General features: G+C 36.0%; 1 protein-coding gene across 2 annotated transcripts; it reads left to right on the forward strand.

Annotated features, from left to right (window-relative positions):
* Positions 1-1,545: 1,545 nt before the first annotated feature.
* Positions 1,546-20,163, forward strand: LOC306845712 (F-box-like/WD repeat-containing protein TBL1XR1). Of its 2 annotated transcripts, none has more exons than XM_079378662.1 (16): positions 1,546-1,795; positions 4,634-4,698; positions 6,162-6,262; positions 7,051-7,196; positions 7,319-7,529; positions 8,653-8,785; positions 9,355-9,496; positions 9,635-9,698; positions 9,779-9,876; positions 9,962-10,022; positions 10,961-11,082; positions 13,188-13,262; positions 13,976-14,103; positions 14,214-14,379; positions 15,235-15,336; positions 17,917-20,163. In XM_079378662.1, exons 3-16 carry the CDS (start codon positions 6,205-6,207, stop codon positions 17,941-17,943), a joined length of 1,533 nt encoding a protein of 510 aa, XP_079234788.1. In that variant the 5' UTR covers positions 1,546-1,795; positions 4,634-4,698; positions 6,162-6,204; the 3' UTR covers positions 17,944-20,163. The 2 variants fall into 2 exon arrangements, with proteins under 2 accessions (XP_079234788.1, XP_079234789.1); XM_079378663.1 differs by lacking the exon at positions 1,546-1,795 and adding an exon at positions 1,957-2,142.
* The last annotated feature ends 1,623 nt before the right edge of the window (positions 20,164-21,786 follow it).

The raw sequence follows: 21,786 nt of genomic DNA on the forward strand, positions 1-21,786 counted from the left end.
GTTTAAACTTGCCGAAATACAAGTCCATAATCCAATAATGCTTCAACCAGTTGTCCTCTCACATCAAAACCCACTGACATATTTGTTTAGAACTGTTTTCATGTTTGATCTGTGCATATTTCTTGATTCAGACAAGATATACAATATTATGTATAGAGGAATTATGGAAGGTATTTTAGTTTAAATGTCTTAATAATGGATGTGTTTATTACAAACACACAGCTTTTATTATTGTGATATATTGAGATGTTTTTATCAGCTGTTTAGACTCTCATTCTGACGGCACCCATTCACTGCAGAGGATCCATTGGTGAGCTAGCGATGTAATGCTTAATTTCTCCAAATATCTTTTGATGAAGAAACAAATTCATCTACATCTTGGATTGCCTGAGGGTGAGTACGTTTTCAGCTAATTTTCATTTCTGGACAAACTATTCCTTTAAAACAAATGAATGAGTGATTGGATTGACCTTTACTTTTAGGACTGTCATATTACGGAGAGGGAGAACAGATTGCATGTTCATTCAGAAATCAATCACACTGCACAGTACAAATTATTAGCGGTATAAAATCCAATAAGACAATCATTACTTGGAACGTGACATTCAGGATTTAAGATGCACTGATACAAGTACTGCTTCCTATACAAATATATCCTAAATTAATTTTAGTAGTGTCCAAAATGTGGTCCTTATATAATGCTCATAAACACTGATCTCATCATAGCCGCCTGTCTGAGAACAATATAGAACAAACACAAAATGATATACAGTATGGATTATGATGTGTCAAGCAGTAATTCAACCGGACAGCATGCATGCTGGTGTTTTATCTGATGGGTTCAAAGCTCAGTCCTATCCTATAACACCTTTCCCAACCAGCAAAGATATTTCATTGTTGTGTCATCATCTCCCAAACATAGAGGGGGAACAAAGCTTTGTACAGGGGCTACCAAGTTAAATTAGGCCAGACTTATTTTTGTGTGTAAATATATATATATATATATATATAATTTATTTATTTTTTCCAGCTACGGAGGGGGAAAACAGTTCTAATACTCAAGGGACTGATTGTAAGTCACGGGACTACTGCGATGCTTTTAGAAAACTTATGGTATATTGAAAATAGCAGTGTAATACGCAGACCAATGATGTCAGTCTGTTATTGAATGACTGAGCAGAGGAGATTGTGGGTGTGGCGGAATTACAGGCAGTGACCAGCCAGGCAAAAATAATTTCTACTTCAGTGGTGGGGGTTGGGCGTTCAACCGTGTTTTTGAACATCAATCCTATTTTATGAACTTTAACGTTTTGTTATGTATTTTTGAAAAAAGTTGACTGTGAAATTCAATACGGCACAAATCAGAAGATTTCTATTACAATTTAATACCGCACATCAACATTTCGCTTTAATCCCGCATTTCAAATGTATTTAATAATGTTTAATTTATCTGTTTGTGTTTTATTACTACTATTATTTTATTTATATATTTGTGATTGGCAGGAAGCCCCATTGGCCTAATATCTCATTTTCGCCTGGAAAGTCTCCGCCCTACTGCTAGTCTGAGGCCGTCGGCTTCCTCTGAAGCGCTTGGCTGTCCATATACTGCTAAATGTTTCTTTTATTCCTTTATATTCCCTACAAACAAGCAGGAAAATAGATATTATTCGAGGACAGAAGTATCGCTGTGGAGTGGAAAGGTCGAGAGATACCCTTCAGTCGGCGCTGAGGCACATTTGTTCAGTACTTTAGCTCCAGAAGCTAGCGGTTGACGAGACTGGAAGCATCGGCACGAGTAAGACGAGCCTCTCCTTCTCCTTCCAAACACATCCCGTAACCCAGCCGTGCGCGAGCTGACCGTTCCGTGCTCCGTTTGCGTTTTTAGATTGCTAAAGTGTGTTTATAAGCCATTAGAAGTGTTGCTTTAGCAGAGTGAACGTGCAGCGCGTGCTGCGCGCGGTGGGGGATGGGCGCCCTGGTTCCTCGCGCCGTGCACGCGAGATGGACGTTGACAACAACTAGCTTTTATTCAACCGACTAGTTAGCATCGTTGCTATGGAAGCAGCCACGTGCTGGAACTAGAATCGCTCTTTTTTTGCATTTGTGCTGGGAGTCTGTTGTTTCCGGTGGCGTTTATCCACGGTGCGCATTAGCCGTAAGCTAATAATCGAATGACATGCATGGCGCTTCCGGCAGGGTCTTAGCGTCACAGTTACGATCAGATTAAAAAAAAATTAGTACTCAGGTTTTTTAATGATGTGTTATTAACTAAATGTATTATTGTGTTTTATTAGGTAATTTAATATAATGACCTGTTTAACGCTACCCTTTAATTGCACGGGTGTCTTTTACTGAAAACTTGATTAGAGAAACTATAATCGACCACACAGTTTAACAATGATGATGAATATTATTATAGCTGCTGCATAATTAGGACTTTGCTCTGTGATGTATAATATTGCGTTGTTTATTGTTTTCTGAAGGACAAGGACATTTAGTTATTTGATACAAATGCAAAAAATAGATTAAAATAAGTTAAATAATTAAGTTTATTGGTTGAGTATTAATAGTGAGTAGAAAAGCAATGTAATAATGTTGCCTAATAGAAGCTAAATATTTTCCTAAGGAATATTAATTGTCCATAGTGTAAAAAAAAGTGAACTGTATAGATCAGGGATGGGCAACTTCAGTCCTGGAGGGCCACTGTCCTGCAGAGTTTAGCTCCAACCCTAATCAAACACACCTGCCTGTAGCTTTCTAATGATCTTGAAGACCTTAATTAGCTTGTTCTGATGTGTTTGATTAGGGTTGGAGCTAAACTCTGCAGGACAGTGGCCCTCCAGGACCGAAGTTGCCCATCCTTGGTATAGATGCCTTTACAATTTCTGCGTGGAGGGCTCTTACATGAGGATGATCATATTTTGGGGTCCTTGGTGGCATCTAAAAGAGTTAAAACCCTGCTCTAAATGACCACATGCTAACAGACTTTCAGGTTGTTCTGAACACACGACTCCAAATATCAAAGGTGTTTCATATCCTCAGACTGATCTGTGGAAATCTGTCAAGCTCTGACGGCCCAAAAACTAGACTGGCTCTGGCTTTCAGCAACTAGCATAGATGCGTTTAGACTGAAAACCGGGGCAAAAGTCTCTGCCGTTAATGAATGAAATCTGAAAACTAAATCTTTTAATGTTTTATCTTGCGTTGTGTAAAATAAATGTAAAGGTGCATGGTTGAAACTGTAAAAACAAACATTACAAGCTAATTTTAGTGTAATATAGCGGAAGTTGTTATATTATTTGCTTCCCCTAGGTTTCTGTTTTAATTTTTCTGGACTCCTTTTTAGTGGTTAAATTAAGTTTTATTAATCAAAAAGCGTGTCTAAATTAAAATCACGAGACTTCAATTTATTCAAAGTTTAACACAAACTACATATTTAGGGCACTATGAAATGTTTTATTCTTTCCAACCTTATGTTTTATTGTTACCAAATTCTGTGTTTTAGCATGTCTAATTATTTGAAAGCATAAAGCAACTTTAATTTATTCTTACAGTAGCTTTATGGTTTTTGTGTGTTTACATTTTTAAGGCATGAAACAGTCATTTAATTGATCTTTTAATTAATAACAATTAAACCAATTTAATTTTTTGGAAAATAAAGAGGATTTAATATTACAATTAAAACACTGAAGAAATATTATATGTTTTTAATCATTTTAGTAGTAGTAGCCTATTACATGCATTCTACTGAACAATAGTCATATATTTCTGCTGCAATGTCTTCAAGTTAAACTTAACTTTTATTTTGGGGGGTTGCCGTGAATACCTTTACATACCCCCTGATATAATGGCAGGGGAAACACTGGATCGTTATTGTGATTGGGGTAAATATTGTGCCCTGTCATTTTTGCTTCCAAAAGCCTGGCCAGTGGCCTTCCTTTCAAATACTTTTGATGGATTTTGAGGAAATTTTATGCACATCTTATTAGTTTTGTATCAGGCATTGGTCAGCCATATAAAGCTCATATCTGTCAACCACTAGTGCAGTGCAAGTATCATTCTAGTAGTTTCAGAGACTTGTTTTAGGTTGATCTCACTATCTCAGCATTAGCTGCCAGTTCAGCGGTTTGCCTGCTGTGTGATCAGATCCAGAGCCGCAGTACAGCTAAAGCGGAATAGGTCACAACCTGCCAGTGTATCAGATACTTTACACAGACCACACCTGTGTCTGTGTGAACGTAACACTTATGTAATCTTCATGTAACTTTATGATTATTACTTGGGAATAGAGGAGTTAGCCTAAATGAGTTTCTTTTGAAAAGAAGCACCGTGAATGGCCAGGAATGTTGTCGTTGTCTATGATTTTATACAAACACCACTGAATTAATTTAAAAAAATCAGTTTCCAGAAATATGGACATGTGAAAGAGGCTGGAGGTTTTCCTCTAAATTGTGATGTGTGATGATGATTTACTATTTGTTTAAAGCTAAATGATTCTGATGTTAAATGACAATTGCTAGTTAATGGATGATGTTAAACATTTTCACTTGTATTCTGTTAAAATGTTGCCTCTTCTTAATGAAAGAGAAAAAATAAAAGACTGATTGTATCTAATACATTCTTTTATTTGCAGGCTGATTTGACTTTGCTCCCATGGATGGCAAGAGTATGAGCATCTAATCCACACTTGGTATCATGGTAAGCAAGTGTCATACTTTATTAACAGGGATCCTTAAAAATCATGTTTCAAATTTTTAAGTTATAAGAAGTCTTTAAATATCCTTCATTGCATAAAAAGTCGTTTGAAAAGGTCTTAGATTTGATGACAGAATCCAATTTTTGTATTTGTGTGGGACTTGTGCCAGCTGAGTAACTGCTGTTTAGATGAATGGGTATTTTTAAAAAAAGACAGTTTTGCTATCTGAATAATCAGTGGGGTTTTTCTGTCTAGAAAACAAATGTTCTGGTCTGTGATTACGATGGCTGTCTGATAAAAGATTTTAATGTGAAGACATATAGCCAGACTGATCTTACACTGCTTAAGAATGTTATGTTGCGTAAGCACATTTTATTTGATTGTCAATATGGAAACCGTTGCACTTTCGGGCTGTTGACACAACATAAACAACAGGGAGTCATGTAATATGATGGGTTGCTGTTTTACGTGAAGGCTTATTAGACTGTGAAAGAGGCTTAAAGACCAAACAAGAGGCTGTACGAGTGCATCTGGAGTATTTCCTCTTGTTTAACACATACAGTTCTTCCCATCGCAATATCCGTCCCTACTGTGTAGCTTCCTAACAGTTCTTTCCAGTGGTGAGTAAATGGCTGGAAAATGTCCCCAGGGCTCTAATGGGCTTCCATGAGAAAGTTCAGTCAAGGAGGTCATGTTCAGTTCTCTGTTTGATTAAAAGGCTTACGTTGATTGTGTACTGAGAGTAAGTTTACTGCATCTAGCCACCTTGGCTGGGATTGTAAAATTGTACAAGCCAGTCAGATGTACTACTTATTTATATCTGTCTCTCTATGTATCGATCTATCAAATACTTAAAACTTATTTGTGTCAGGAAGTTACAAAATATAAAACTTGTAACTTCATTTTATATTTTTTCACCTTAGCAAAAAAATAAAAAAAGTTAAAGCAGCAGGCAAAATTTAAATCCCCAAATTATGAAGACAAACATGACATACGTAATGTGCATGACCTGTTTAATAAATGACAGGTAATAAATAAAATTGTTGTTTTTAGTTGATTTAGAATTTTACGAGCTATCAGCTGGTGAAAAGGTTGGTAATATTGTGAAATATTATACAATTTACTGTTAATTACTTAATTTTTGTGTTAATATATTTCATAATCGAATTTAATCCCAAATCAGCATCCTTACTGGTTTGTTGCTTATTTTTTGGGAAACCTTTATTTTTTTTTTTATTATTTTTTTTTTTTTTAAGTATTGTGTTTTAGGATTCTTTGAATAGAAAGTAAAAAAAAAAAAAAAAACTTTATTTGAAACATTATACATTCATGTCCTCGTATACATACCTTGTAAAAGTATACATTTCTTTACAAGTTGGTGTCTGCTATATAAAGTGTGTCCGGTAATGTCAATGCTCTATGCTGATGGTGAAGCACAGTAACACAACGTGCCTTTGTTTTCCAGGCTCCACTCTCGCCTTGACCTCTTGGTTCACCCAGGATCCAAAATGAGCATAAGCAGTGATGAGGTCAATTTCCTGGTCTACAGATACCTGCAGGAGTCAGGTGTGTATCTGATCATTATCTGCACACTAGCTTCTTCATTTCAGCTAACGGCACATACTCTGTGTGTACACTGTTTCATATTGCATGCAGTGGCAGGTTTTTGCCCTCTGACATGTTATATCCTAGGAACTAATTAGTGGTTCGACCACCTAACGAACCACCCAGAACACCCTAGAACCCACATTGCATACTAAAAACCACTCAGGACAATAGCAACTGCATAGAAACTCCTTGGCAATTATCCACATTTTGACGGTGTATTTTGAGCAAACATCACACACTTTTTGTTCTTGGAGTGTAAAAATTAGATTTTTTTAAATTATTATTATTATATGCTGTTCATTTAAAGTTGTCAGAACTAATACCAGTGGTATTTCACTATATAGTTCACTTTAGTTAGTGAACAATTTCAATAATTTAACCCTTCAAACTCTTTTAATGCCTTCAAACTAGAGTTTACAGATTGCACATCTCTTGATATCAATGGGAATAGTGCACTGTAATGACAGAGAGTGAAACTTTCAGCCAGTAAGTGTTCAGGTGTTGGCAAGTGAAAATTAAATGTGCTAAACCTAGTCTTAACCTTTAACCCAAACACTGCCAAGTGAAATCTTAAAAATGTATTAGGCTAACAATAGACAAAATTGGGTCAGGCAGACTGTTATCGATTATGTAACATTTTTAGTTTCTTTATTGACTTGGAACCAGAGTACCAATACTTTTGGCCTCATTGTTCACAAATACTTCTTCCTAAATGGTAACAGGAGCTGTCTTCCTTTCCTCTGCAGGCTTCTCCCACTCAGCATTCACCTTTGGCATAGAGAGCCACATCAGCCAGTCCAACATTAACGGAGCTCTGGTGCCCCCTGCTGCCCTCATCTCCATCATCCAGAAAGGCCTGCAGTATGTGGAGGCTGAAGTCAGCATCAATGAGGTCAGCGCTGGTACTGCTACCAGATATGGATATTTTGCGGTTTGCCCATTACATATGCAAGATGCGCTCAATCTGAAAAAATGTGCTCAACCTTCTTGTACCTTTTGTGTAATGTGTCACAGGACGGTACTCTGTTTGATGGACGACCGATCGAGTCGCTATCGTTGATTGATGCAGTGATGCCAGACGTGGTGCAAACGAGGCAGCAGGTGTATAAGGATAAACTGGCTCAGCAGCAAGCTGCCGCCGCCTCCAGCACCACAGCAGCCACCGCTGCCAAGAACGGAGAGAACACGGCTAATGGAGAGGAGAATGGATCTCACATGCTGTCTAGTAAGCTCACGCTCAACATTACTTTGTCAGAACTGTTGAAATTGTCAATAAGGAATACTATTTAGTCCATAACACGGTTGAACCTGTGACTTTTCCAAAAACCACAAATAAAATTGTCAGCATTTACCTATCCTCATAAGGGCTTTTCACAATATCAACTATTAATTATTAGCCATTAACCTCTGGTCATTCTCAACCCTGGGTTTAAGTGAATCCTGGGTTATTGTTTTCAGTCTTTACACTGGGTTAGGAATTAATCCTGGATTTTCAGGTTGCAAGGTTTCACACAGTACATTTGTAAACCCCAGATTAATGTTCTTTGCATATTTGTGGCACCGACCTGTTTAAATAACATCTTGTCTGGTTTTTGCTGATATACCATCAGTCATGAATAGACATTTCCCACCATAACCAGTGTTTTTTTAGAGGTTATACTGTTATAGTATTTATCATTTTGGATTAGCTTGTATTTGTTATATTTTGAGTTTTTATTTTAATATTAGTTTTAGTTATTGCTATTGATTTTTTTTTTTTTTTTCATTTTTAGTCAAGCTTATTTTAGTGTAGTTCTAATTTTTAAGTTTAAACAAAAAAAATTGCATTTTTAAAGAACATTATGGCTGTTCATTTATATGTATAAATTAAGCACATTGGTTGTCTTTAGGATGAATGATGTCTGGGGTGGGAATCTTTAAGCACCTCACAATCACATTCTAATTCTCACGATCCAATTCTAAAACAATTCTTAAGATACTTTAATATTATTCATTAAGAAGGTCACAGACTTGTCAAAATTTATTCAAATATCAAATTTATTTGTGCAGTTTTATTAAATTACGTTCATAATTCAAATTACTTTTTAAAATAATTACAAATAATTAATGTTAAATCAAAGCATGTGAAGAATTATTAACTAAACTAAGTAAATATTCCAAACATCAAAGCAAGTATAAATCATACCTGCAAAATTTGCCGTTTTGAATCAAAATATGTAATTTTTGTGTCATCTCACATACACAGAAAAATGATCTCAGAATCATAAAAGAGAGAATTGTGATGCATTGTAGAATCTAGTGTTGTTGTTTTTCCCTCCCTCCCCTAATAATGCCTCTTCTTTTGAAAGACCACCATTCAGACATGATGGAGGTGGACAGGGCTGTGGAGATCCCAGCCAGTAAGGCCATGGTGCTGCGGGGCCACGAGTCTGAGGTCTTCATCTGTGCTTGGAACCCTGTCAGTGATCTGCTGGCATCTGGGTTGGTATTAAGCCAAAGCCACAGTGTATTTTCTCAAACTGTGAATTTTAATAAAAACTCTGTCATGAAACTCTAGATGGTCGCAGGATGATTCGCAGTTTCTATCTCAATCTGATATAATGACATCGTTATTCACATGGCGCAGCTGACTGATTTCATTCGCATCAGCAGCCAATGAGCTTGCTGCACAACATTCAAATACTTGGCTAGAGCTTGCTGCAACAGTGTGCTTCAGAAACACTCCTACATCCCCAGCTCCACCTGTATAGATGTTATATTTAAGGGTTATTTCATATGTTATATGTGCAGCAGCAGCAGTATTTCTTACATGCTCTGTACAGCGTGTCTGTGCAAGTATTGGCAGTTGCAAGTCTCTGTATTTGCTCAGCAGCAGTGTAGCAGATCTATTCCACTAAGACCAAACACATCAACATTGCCTTGCATATTAACGTACTAATCTTCCTGAGAGTTGACATGACAGAAGTCCAGTTATTGATTTGCACATCTTAGCTTAATGTCCTGTACTTTTTGAATGGGAGTTCATCTCTGTGTTTTGTTCTTGCCATCAGCTCTGGAGACTCAACCGCACGGATATGGAACCTGAGTGAGAGCAGTGCGGGAGGATCCACTCAGCTGGTGCTGCGGCACTGCATTCGGGAGGGGGGGCAGGATGTACCCAGTAACAAAGACGTCACCTCACTGGACTGGAATGTGAGTGCTGGGACTAGCGCTTATAAACCACAGGAACCCTGCTTGCAGCTTTTGCATCTGAGCCTCTTTCTTTTTTCCACACACTTCATACAAAGAACAAATTACTCAAATTCATATTCTATTTCTTGTTTTGGACAGAGTGAAGGTACACTTCTCGCCACAGGATCCTATGATGGCTTTGCCAGGATATGGACTAAAGATGGTGAGCTTTATATACTCACAAATCATTACTTCATCAGTTACAAAATCCTGTTTATCTAATAAGTGTCCCATAACGGGCAGGTAATCTTGCCAGTACACTGGGGCAGCACAAAGGTCCCATATTTGCTTTAAAGTGGAACAAGAAAGGAAATTTTATCCTCAGCGCTGGGGTTGATAAGGTATAGTCTTATGTGATTATTATATGCTGTCAAAATAAGATGATGTGGTGAGGTTGGCATGCTAATGTGAATCTGCACCTTTCAGACCACCATTATTTGGGATGCACACACGGGAGAGGCCAAACAGCAGTTTCCATTCCATTCAGGTGAGTAACAAAAATCACTACAAGCTAGGGGTGGGCGATATGGCAAAAATATCATATCGCAATTTTTTTTATTTATTTTTTTGGAAATATCACGATTTCACAATTTCATCACAATTCTTTGTCATGTTGGTTTTACTATTTTGTCTGAGCAGTGCAGCCAAAATAATTTCCCTATTATAAAGACAAAGCCTTTCAAGGTAACAACATATAAAAAAGAATGGTGGATATTTAGGCCAAAGTGGGCAAAGATAAAAAATCTTTGTCATTATTTTATCTTTGTTCTCTATATATATTATACAATTAAAACAAACAGTGCTTTATTTTCAGGTACAATAGGGATATTTAGCAGGGGCATTCAAGAAATTGAATGAACAAATATAAAAATAAAACACTATATAGATTGATTCCTATTAAAGTAAAAAAAAAAATTCTCTGTGTTTTGTTGTTTTAACATTAAAGAATAAAAATTCTGTCATCTTTCTGTCATAGTGTTTTATTTTTATACCATCATTTACTCACTCAAAATTTAAATCGGGTTTTAAACCTGAATGAGTTATTCTTCTGCTGAACATAAATGCTATTTTAAAGAACGAGAATGTGAAAAACCAAACAATTGCTGGTCCACAGTGACTTCCGTAGTAGTTTTTTCCTGCTATCAAAGTCAATACACTAATTAATAAACATATGGATGACAGGTTTTTTCAGCTGTATGTTTATGATGTGAACTGGAGGATCTTCAGAGAGAGTATTTCTGTATAGCGATTAGATGTGGGATTTTTTTAACCCCGCACTGAGAAGGGTTCTTTGTTATAGATAGAAATCTACTTTTGGTTTCAATTTAGAATACCTTTTCCTTGTCTCCCAAATGTATCGGTTGTGCATTAGTTAGGTTCAAAAGAATGATTATGAATGATGTAATTTGCATTTTCCGCCTGCAGCTCCGGCTCTGGACGTGGACTGGCAGAGCAACAACACGTTTGCCTCCTGCAGCACGGACATGTGCATTCACGTGTGTAAACTGGGCCAGGACAGACCAGTCAAAACATTCCAGGGCCACACAGTAAGCCACCTACATTAGATATTCTTCTATTGCATATATTCTCTTGTTAAATCTTCATCAATATTTACTTTTTTTTTTTTGTATTGTTTTTTTGCATTGACTGTTTGGTCTCCCAGAAACCCTCAAAAGTGATATTTTGACCCTGTAAAGCCTTACATAGTCAGAAATATCACTTTTTTTTTTTTTTTTTTCGTCGTCTTCCAGGCAGTTTCGTAACGTTTTATGTTGATTGGTAGGGGTGTGCTCAAAATATCGATTCTTAGATATATACCGATATAATAAAAAAAGATACAGTATACAGTACAGATATTCTAGCCCTTAGTATCGATACTCCGCCCAGCCATTAGGGGGCGCAGCGGCGCCCGCGAGTTTCAAAAAAACTCATGGAAAATGTTAAAGCAAGATGTAGCATTTAAGTGATTTCATAGTGAAATATGTTATGGCAGTACATGGTGTCACAAAAAAGAATTATAAGAAGATTTAATAAGAAGTTAAGAATAATAAGAAGAAGATTTTGTGCTTGTGTGAGCTCAGACTGTACCCTTGGAAAGTTAAATGTTGACTTGTGGTAATTTCCAGATTAATACAATTTGTGTACAATTAATCAGAGCACTTAAAGTTGCAAATATTTAAGCAAAATGCACTTTGTTATAATGCACTTTTGTCTTCAATAAATTGAAGAAAAATGCAGAGTTCTGTTTGTTGAGTAAATGTGTTCAGCATTAACTAATTGGCTCTGGCCCATGTATTTTTATTGAATCGTATCGAATCGTGTCACATTGTATCAAATCGTATCGAGACAGCTCTGTATCGAGGTACGTATCGAATCGTGACCTGTGTATCGAGGTATGTATCGTATCGCCAGGTTCTCCAAGGTATACACCCCTATTGATTGGAAATTATTAGTTATTGCCCTGATGGTGGAAATGGGGATTTTCACTGCTCTAGCTCTTTTCTTAAAGCCACTTCACCAATTTGTGAAGCTCAATTATCTTTTGCTGCACATCAGAAATATATTCTTTTGGTTTTTCTCATTGTGATGGATGATTAAGGGAATTTGGGCTTTGTTTTCACTTCTATTTATATTTCTGTGAAACAGGAAGCCATGGCTGGATAATTTCATGTTCATAATCACCCTGGAGTGCTCAAAATTGTGAATATACTTCAGAGATATTTTACTTAGAATTTCTGCCAATAATTGTGTCCAAAGTGTATTTGAGAAAAACATTTATTTCATAATGATATGCCCCCCCCCCACCATTTTAATTTTTTTAGATTTTTGTAAATTTTTTTAAATAAAAGCTCAAAAGGATTAACAATGCAGATTAATTTTCACAGCCTTCTTTGATCATATTGTGCCAATATTTTTGGCCATGACTGTACATACATGCATGCATATATATCTATCTCACATTTGAGGCATTTATTTATATATTCATTTATTCATTCTAAACTAAAAAAAATTTGGTCAGAACAAAGTTTCAATGACAACAAAGGATGAAACCAAAGAAATTGTATAAAATAAATAAATGTAAATGTAAATATATGTATTATTATTATTAATATTTAATCTAATTTGATATAAATTACATAGATATAAAATATATTGACTAACTAAAATTATAGTGGCAAATACATTGTTACAGAACAGGCTGCGTATATTAAAAAAAATAGATATAATTATCTATCCCTGTAAATATATCGTAATAAAATGACCTTTAAAGTTTTCAATTGTTTTAATTTAGTGATTAAATATTAAGATCATCTTTATTATTGTTGACAATGCGTTACAGTGATGATTGAAATACATGTACTTCAAATACCTACTGTATCATTTTTAATAGACATTTTCAATATTGTTTTCAGTTGGTCTCATATATGGAATACAAATACAAATTTCTGCATTTAGCAGGTGCTGCTAAATGTTTTTTTTTTTTAAGGTTTTTTTTTTTGCACTTTGTGACTGAGGCAGACATTTTGGAAATTAGCTGTTCTTTTTCCTGAGGAGCATGGATAAGCAAATATGCGCCAAATATGATAGATACAACATTGTAGGGTTAAACATCCTAACTGATTACATAACTGAAGATTTCCTTTATTCTCAGAATGAAGTCAATGCAATCAAATGGGATCCAACAGGAAATCTCTTGGCTTCCTGCTCTGATGACATGACCCTAAAGGTGAGAGAGAACCAACCTGCCATCTCTCTTTTGATGATTTTAGCTTTTTACTAATTAGGGCTGTGCGATTTGGGGAAAAATATTTAATTACGATTTTTTTTTTTTTGACAGATTGCGATTTGATTTATGATTTGAAATTTGTAAAGTCAAGCTTCAGCTCAATATTGTGCAGCACAGTATGAGTATCGTTACCCTGCTGAAAAAAACAAACAATAGAAACCATCACAGAAAAATTTCCTTTTTGTTTTGGGCATTATTCCGATAGGAATTACTGTTGTTCTATTGGTTGCCACCTGCTAGATTACATCGCACCAATAGAATGCATCAAATACCAGTAGACACCATTATAGTTTACATTAAAACCAATACAATTCCCATTATAACCCTTAAATCCATTACATGTTCTATTGTGTTTTGGGAGGGGTTCTGCTGTTTGTTTGCTTTTTTCTGCTGGGAAGATTATAATGGTATTACTACTTTTACAGAATTACTGAATTTCACAGGAAAGATTTGTTTATTTTTTTATAAATAAAGAACTGTATTTGTTTTGTCAATTATTAAAGTATTACATGTTACACTGGCTGATTTATTCATTTTTAAGTATTTGGGATTTTAAGAACAAATGGGAAATGTGCTGAATGTTTCATTTCATCCAAGTGAAATTGGCAAGCAGTTAGTGTTATAATGATATTGTGATTTGTATTGAACGTTAGCTTTGGAGCATGAAACAGGACACTTGTGTTCATGACCTGCAAGCCCACAGTAAGGAGATCTACACCATCAAATGGAGCCCAACTGGCCCTGGAACCAACAACCCCAATGCCAACCTCATGCTGGCCAGGTACACAACCAACCAACAACACTCTTCATTTGGAAAGCCTGTCTTTTTTAAATTTCATTTTGATTGGCTAAATTTAAATTAATTCTTTTTGTCTTATTTTCTGCCTAAAGTGCGTCGTTCGATTCAACGGTGCGTCTGTGGGATGCGGAGCGTGGCGCCTGCATCCACACACTGACCAAACACCAGGAGCCCGTCTACAGCGTGGCATTCAGCCCAGATGGGCGGCACCTGGCCAGCGGTTCCTTCGACAAGTGTGTGCATATCTGGAACACACAGGTACTATAGGCTCTTTAACAAACTAATACTGATTACATATTCACATGAGAATATTAAAGTCTCATTGTTTTTTTTTTTTAGACGCATTTGCTTTGGCCAATTGTTTTGTGAAGAGAATGATTTTAAATGTCTTTTGTCACTTTTGATAAATGTAATGCATCCTTCCTGAATAAAAGTATTAATTGATTTTAAAAAATTTAAAATAAGAACAACAATCTTACTGACCCCAAACCTTTGAAAGGATGTGTATAAGCTGATAATTAATTCCTTTAAATGAGGAAATATAATGTACAGACTGAAAAAGTGTTTTGAAAGATTAACTATATATGAGAATTAGAAGACGGCAAAGGAAATCTAAATGGAAAAAATGTAGAAATCATTATCAGTTATTATAGAAATATCCAGTCTTGACTGATATAAGAAAGAAAAAATACATGTCTAATACTGTCCAATATTAATAATATAAAATGACAACAGATAATATAACAAATGCAAATGCCATTACATCCTTTGTCCCTAATACTGAACATCCAGGTTTTCCTTCACAATCACATCTAACTCATCCATTTTTATTTTCATTTTAGTTTTGTAAATAAAATCTGAAAATAAAAGTTTGTATTTTATTGTTTTTAATCGTTTTAAAATGTTCCAAATGGCAACATCAGTTTAGCCGTTTATACCCTAATTTAGATGTTTAGACATAAGACAAGTCTATCAAGTGTTTTGATAAATATGCTTAGGAGCATTAATCATCGATACAGTTTTCATCTGCTGATCATTAACTGGCCTGGCTAACGTACTGATCTGTCATTATGATTGGCGTTTTTAACTTGAGTTTCGTTTTCCTCCCTACAGAGTGGTGCTTTAGTCAACAGCTATAGAGGGACGGGGGGGATTTTTGAAGTATGCTGGAACTCCACTGGAGACAAAGTGGGCGCAAGTGCATCAGATGGATCGGTGAGTTTGTGTTGCAAAGTCACTCAAATGTCCTTTGGCTATGATGTAGATACAGCATGAACTGAATCTGTTTGAAAGCCATTATAGTTTTAAGTAGGGCTGCACGATTAATTAAAATAAATCCAAAATCATGATGCAGAGGCGTCTTACACGCGAGCGGTTCATTATTCACCGGCATTGTCAGTACGGCTTAGTTCACAGTAAATACTGCTCCACCCAAAAAAATTTTCTTCTGAGTTTGTGTCACTTTTACTTGCATTTGAGAGCGCAAGATGTACCAGCCATCTTTCCATACTTGTAATGAGAAGCACAAAAGTAGGGCCCTATGAAATCTCCAGTAAAAGGACTCCAGTCCTTTCATTTTTTCCCAAATTCCATTAAAAAAAATTCTAAATTCCATTTTTTCTGAACTCCTTTTTAATGGTTAAATACAATTTTATTAAACAAAAAGCTTGTCTCAGGGCCTGAATTTCGTTTTTTTTTTTAACTGAGGGGGTATCCCCCCCCCTTACATGGGTCACATTATGGGGGGTTAAAGATTCTGGGGTGGAAAATAAATGGATGCATCGGGGCTAAATCAATCATCTTCATTTATTTATGTCTACAGATTTTAATGTATAGTGGTTTTCAAAACAAAATTTGTCATGTCTCTTCCAAACTTTCTAATCTTTAATCAAAAAATCTGGTCAAAAATTTGCCTTCCTATTACGAGGTGATATTTGACTCCTTAAAGTGATTTACAGGGGAGTTTTATTTTTACCTTTTGTTATTTAGTTTTTCTAACTTTATTAAAAGCATGTCATTTTTATGTCAAATTTAAAAATATATATTTATAAGCTTTTTAAAATTTCTAATTAAAACACAAGTAGAAGAATAAGTTACCAATCAAATGAAATCGGTATTCAAATTAATTTATACAGAGGTGGAACAGAAGAACACAAAAGTGGCATGTAGGTGTATTTTCAGATATTTAATGAGCCTCGGAGGTGGCAAGAGTGCAATTACATTTATAAATTCATGTTGAGATTAATGTTTTAAATATAACATTTTGAATATAGAAATATTTAATGATTTAAATAACTGAAATGATATGTTAATGAAACTAAACTGCCAGTAGGTGGCGGCAAGTCACTGATTTTATCACTGAATCATTCATTCAATTGATTCGTTCGAACGGCTGATTCATTCAGGAATAAAGCAAGTGACTGTCTTTATGAATGGGTAATTTAATTATTGACTCACTAGATTCGTTTAAAAACACACGTTCATTCATAAACGAGACACCGCTGTGTTTGAATGGAGATGCGCAGCGGCTCAGCTGTGACTTTTTCAAACAATTTACGTCAACGAAATAGAGCAAAATCAGGCAACGGTGTTATAGTCAGACAATGTAAGTCACTTCAATTTATTTTATGCCTAGGGATGTATCGTTACATCCCTAGGCATAAAACATTAATTTAATTTATGAAAATTAAACATTTTATTTTTGACAAATAAAGGGGATTTACTTTTACAATTAAAACATTGAAGAAATATTGTATGATTATACCTTAAAAATAAAGTTTTGATCATATTAATAGTAGTAGTACTAGTATTACGTACATTCTACTGAACAATAGTAATGTATTTGTGCCACAGTGACTTCGTGTTAAACCAAACTTTTATTTTGACGAGTTGCTCATGAAGTGACTCTCAGAGCAGTTCTGGAGATATAGTTCATGTGTTTATGTCCTCAGCAGACGCGAATATCTCCACGAGCGTCACGCTTGCTTCAGTACGAGTAGTAAACAAACTCGCACGTCTGCGCCATTCATCAACACAGAGACACGCAGAATTTTGCGACAAATGCAAGTCTGCATCACAATTTGATTGCAGTGTAATGACCTACTTTTGATTAATTCATCCAAACTTTGACAAATTCCCTGACATTCCGCGTTAAACTGTAAATTCCGTTTTTATGACTGGATTCCTGGCTTCCGTCCACGTTTTCTGCATCACTACACATTTAATGTAGCTAACGTCGCAGCTTCGTGTCATCTACACACTCATTAAACTTTGAGGAGTGAGGCACTGACAAATGACGGTCATTGTGACACTGGAAAGGGATGGCGATATGGAGCCATGTGCTTTTTTTTTAAACATTTTAATGGGTTTAACATTAGATTATCAGTTTGGAATATACGCTAATTTGACTAGAAACACTGGAGACCGGAAATGGAAAGCATCCTTCCGGTTAAGAGTCAGGCGTGACTTCCGTGTTCAGGAAAAATGTCTATTTAAAAAAAAATAAATTGCTGATAATTTTCTCACAATTCTTACTTTTTTCCTCGCCGTTCTCAGAACTGCAAAGACTCGCAGTTGTGTGAAAAAAAAAAAAAAAAAAAAGTCATAATTGTGAGAGAAAGCAGTTGTTAAAAGTCAGTTAAAAAATTCTGTGCCATAAACAAAAAAGAATTGAGGAATTTTGAGATGTAAAATTGCAATAATGAGTTTTATTACCTTTGTTTTGAATCCCATGGTGGAAACAAGTTGCCATTATAATCTCACAAATTTCATAATAACTTTTCTTCCCTTTATCAGGTTTGTGTATTAGACCTAAGGAAATGACGTTGCTGTTGGGACGCCATGGACCGACTATGAATGTGTGCATAGCCAAATTTACCCACTGTCCCTGGCCCATCATCCACTGCTGTAGTCGACCCGTGAGGCGCCAGACCGCAGCCCAGACCAACGGTCCATCGCAACACGGACCCATGACGCTTACGACACACAAGATCAGCGTGCCAGAGAACTGTTATACACAGACACACTGGACACAAGAGAAATACACCGCATATGCACACACACCCACACACACCTCATTAGTTCCTGTGTTCATCATTCCAAACCCAGAGGGCCGAGGTCCACGCCGCTGTCGTGCGCATATTGCACACGTCAGCGCTTCAGTGATGGTTTAGGTGTAACTGCATGAGCTAAAGAGCAGAGCTGTTGAATATGGCCAACTCGTGGCCGTGTGATTATTGAGTATTGGCGCTGTATGTTTAGTGGCTCTGCGACTTTTGGAACTGTTCTCCAAAAATGCTCAAGGATTTTTTTTTTTGTTGTTTTTTTGCCAAACTTTGAGAAATAATTTGATCTTTTTTTTTTTTTATACATTTCTATAAGAGTACAGAAATCCTATTAAATGACTCAACTATATTTTCTAAAACGAATGCCCTGTGTTCTTTTATACAACCTATGCAACTTTGTGGCAAGACAAAACCGAACTTGCAGTGCATGAATGGGTGACACTCATAGGTGAAGCCTGTACGTTTAAAATATCCGATAGGCCCACCCTAAAAACACAACGGCACATTCACTCTCGCTATTACAGAACACATAGCTTCAACATCAGGTTACCCATTACTTTTTTTGGGGAGTTCATGATTGTCCTCCTACATTGGTATTTAACATGACAGCTCACTTAAAAATGTTTATTACAGAGATTAGTTCCTCCGATTTGATGTTCTTTCTTTAGTGTTGCGTCGTGCTGTCATTTCCTGCTTTTCTATAGAGGTCCGAGCTCTGACTGATCCGGTCTGGTCATTACTCTTTCAGTGCTGCAGTGAATTGGTGTGTGTGTGTGTGTGTGACTGTAACGGCTGTAGTCTGTATGGCTTCACGTGAGTGACAGAATTATGGGTCGGTGCGAATATTTTTTTTTATTATTATTCAGTTCCAGTCAGGCAGTTGGGAAGTGGAGGCTGAGGTGGTGTCGTTTCCGCCCATTTTGCTCACTATTTTAATTTGTAAAATGACGTCATTGCGCAGTGATTGTATGGTGTGAACAGAAACTGACGTGGAAAAATGTAAATGTGACCACAGGTATTTTTACTATTACATGCTACTGTTATACTGGACCGATTTTAATGTAAACATTGATGTTTGGGATTTCTCGCAGCCTGGTTTCTTCAGGTGACGGCACATTGATTTAGAGTTCACTAGATGCTGTCACGTGTCTTTATAAAATACCATTAGACAGTCATAGTTCAGAGAAGCAGCTTTTAGCCAGCACACTCATGTCGCCTCTCAGCACTTTACAGCACGTACTCCCATGAAATCCAATGAGCACTTAAAACATTTTTTATCCTTTGGACTGAAATTACTTGAGTGATATTAAACATTTACTTGAATGAACCAGATCTTCTGATGATGATTATTAGAGAGTGAGGCGGCTGGTTTAAACTTGTAACTTTTTGTGTGTGTGTGTAGTTCAAAATGCTAACAAATGCCTTTTTCTTCCCACGAATCTGCATCCCCTCCTAAAAGGATCAAAATGTCCTTTTTTTTTTATTTTTAAGATGAGTATTTCGAAGCTTGCTCTAATATAATCAACAAGTAGATTGTACGAAAATACATTATTTATTATATTGTCTATGACAGTGGAATGGTATTTTATAATGTTTAATTTTAAAGAGATATACTTTTTACAGTGTGCGTGCAAGCGTTTGCTTCTCTTGGTCGTCGAAGCCTAGCACTCTGCTTGCTGTGTCCACGGCCCTTTGAAATTTTGTACTTTTAAAATCTTTTGTAATTCTGATGTTGTTTTTAGCTCTAAGCAAAAGCACGTACATGGGCATATCAAAACATCCTGGACCATGTATATACTTGTTCAGTGATTTTTGTCTCACTTTAGGTAATCTTTAATCTAGTTTTTTCCTTTTTTAGTTCTTTTTCCTGTTTTGCTCACTCTCTTGCAGAAATCACTCACTGCGATGTTGATTTGACTGTTGTGATTTGAGTCAGATCAAATGAAAGTCCAGAATAAAATATATTTTGATAATAGTGTTCTCTGTCTGTGCTTATGAATTTCTATGAATGCAGAAATGCCGTCTCCTGTGGCATCAAGAGTATTGCATTTAGGTTCTACTGTGTATGTTGTATAGTGTGTGAATACCAGAATGTAGCATTTGGTTTTAATAACAGCAGCACTGCATGAGCTCCTCAAGTTTATGTAATATCTGATGATCATGTTTTCCAGCTAGGGAATAATTCACTCGAAAACAAGAACATCTGACTGTCTGTATAAAGAGTCACATGATCAGTCACGCATCTGCTTATTTGATTAGTCTTGCAGAAATACTGTACAATCATCATTTTGTCAATTTTTTTCACATTCAAAATCCTAAAAAAATAAGCCTAAACTGATACAATTATCTTTCTTAGGTAGACTGTGCTCCACCACCCAAAACAACACAAGCAAAGACAAAGGCAGCCTCCAACAAAAAGGCATTTCATTGCAAAAAAAAACTTTTCAATGTATTATTTAGGGAACTATTCATACTTTGTACATTTACTGCAGTCTTGGGGTAGCTGGGCCAGGAATGGAAATATTTTTTTTGAATTTGGTAGGGGTTTTGGTTATTACAAAAACAAACCAAAAAATAGTTTGTTGGGTAATAAAGCGCTAGATCGCCCAAAAATGAAAATTCTGTCAGTTTCTGGTCCTCAATGACGTCCATAGTATTTTTATTTTTTCATACTATAAAAGTAAGTGGCTACCAGCAACTGGTTGGTTGCCCACATTCTTTGTTTTACAGCCCGTTCATAACACTCCACAAAACCCAGGCACTGCATAAATAATAATAATAATAACAAATATAGCTGCAAGCAGCAATTACGGGTCCAAGCACTCCAGCGGCAAAATGAGGAGCTAAGCATAGCATGATCAGACCAAATGCAACGAGTACTAAAAGCAATTTTAGGGTGATTTCAATTGAAATGGCTGAAAATCATAAATACAACCTCTAGTAATATGATTAAATGGCTTATCACTTTTGACTAACAGGTGGCGCTGTTCTGTGTGAGGTGACAATGGCACACAGTCATTATGTCAAAGCTTTGCAGAGGTATAGCCTCAGGGTCATTTTAGCACCATGCTAAAATTAGTTGTGGCGCTGTACGAAAACGGTTTTGTCTATCGACACAAGTTTGGAGAAAATTGGGCAAACGGTTGAGGACTTTGAAAAAGTAGGTTTTCAACATAAATCAAAATGGCAGACAGGAAGTTTGGCTGACTATGGCAACATTGCTATCACTGTTCTCAGCATGACCCAAGGAATCTATTAATACCAGTCTCATTACAATAAGAAAAATTCACAGAAAGCTATTAGCATTTATTTGAAATTTCGTTATAACTTTTGACCAATCTTTTTGAGTACTTTCAGGTCATGGTCTCGATGGTACATACAAAGTCTCGTAATGGTACACCAATGCATTCGAAAAATATAATATTTTATATCATAATACTCTATTGTTATAGTCAATGGTAATTTCATGTTTTAGCGCCACCAAGAGGCAAAATCACACCAAAAGTTGTATTTGTCCTTTGGTGAAATTATTTCATTTTGTTTTGGAGTTATAGGCATTTTTATATATGAGAAGAGAAAAAATGACTGATGGCTGATTTTG

The sequence above is a fragment of the Barbus barbus genome, assembly GCF_936440315.1.
Source record: "Barbus barbus genome assembly, chromosome: 26".
NCBI lineage: Eukaryota > Metazoa > Chordata > Actinopteri > Cypriniformes > Cyprinidae > Barbus > Barbus barbus.

Bases quoted from the DNA above. Each gene is read 5' to 3' on its own strand.
- LOC306845712 (XM_079378662.1), top strand. From the start codon at position 6,205: ATGAGCATAAGCAGTGATGAGGTCAATTTCCTGGTCTACAGATACCTG. The intron at 7,197-7,318 runs GTCAGCGCTGGT...AATGTGTCACAG, and splicing joins CTGAAGTCAGCATCAATGAG to GACGGTACTCTGTTTGATGG. The intron at 11,083-13,187 runs GTAAGCCACCTA...CTTTATTCTCAG, and splicing joins AAACATTCCAGGGCCACACA to AATGAAGTCAATGCAATCAA.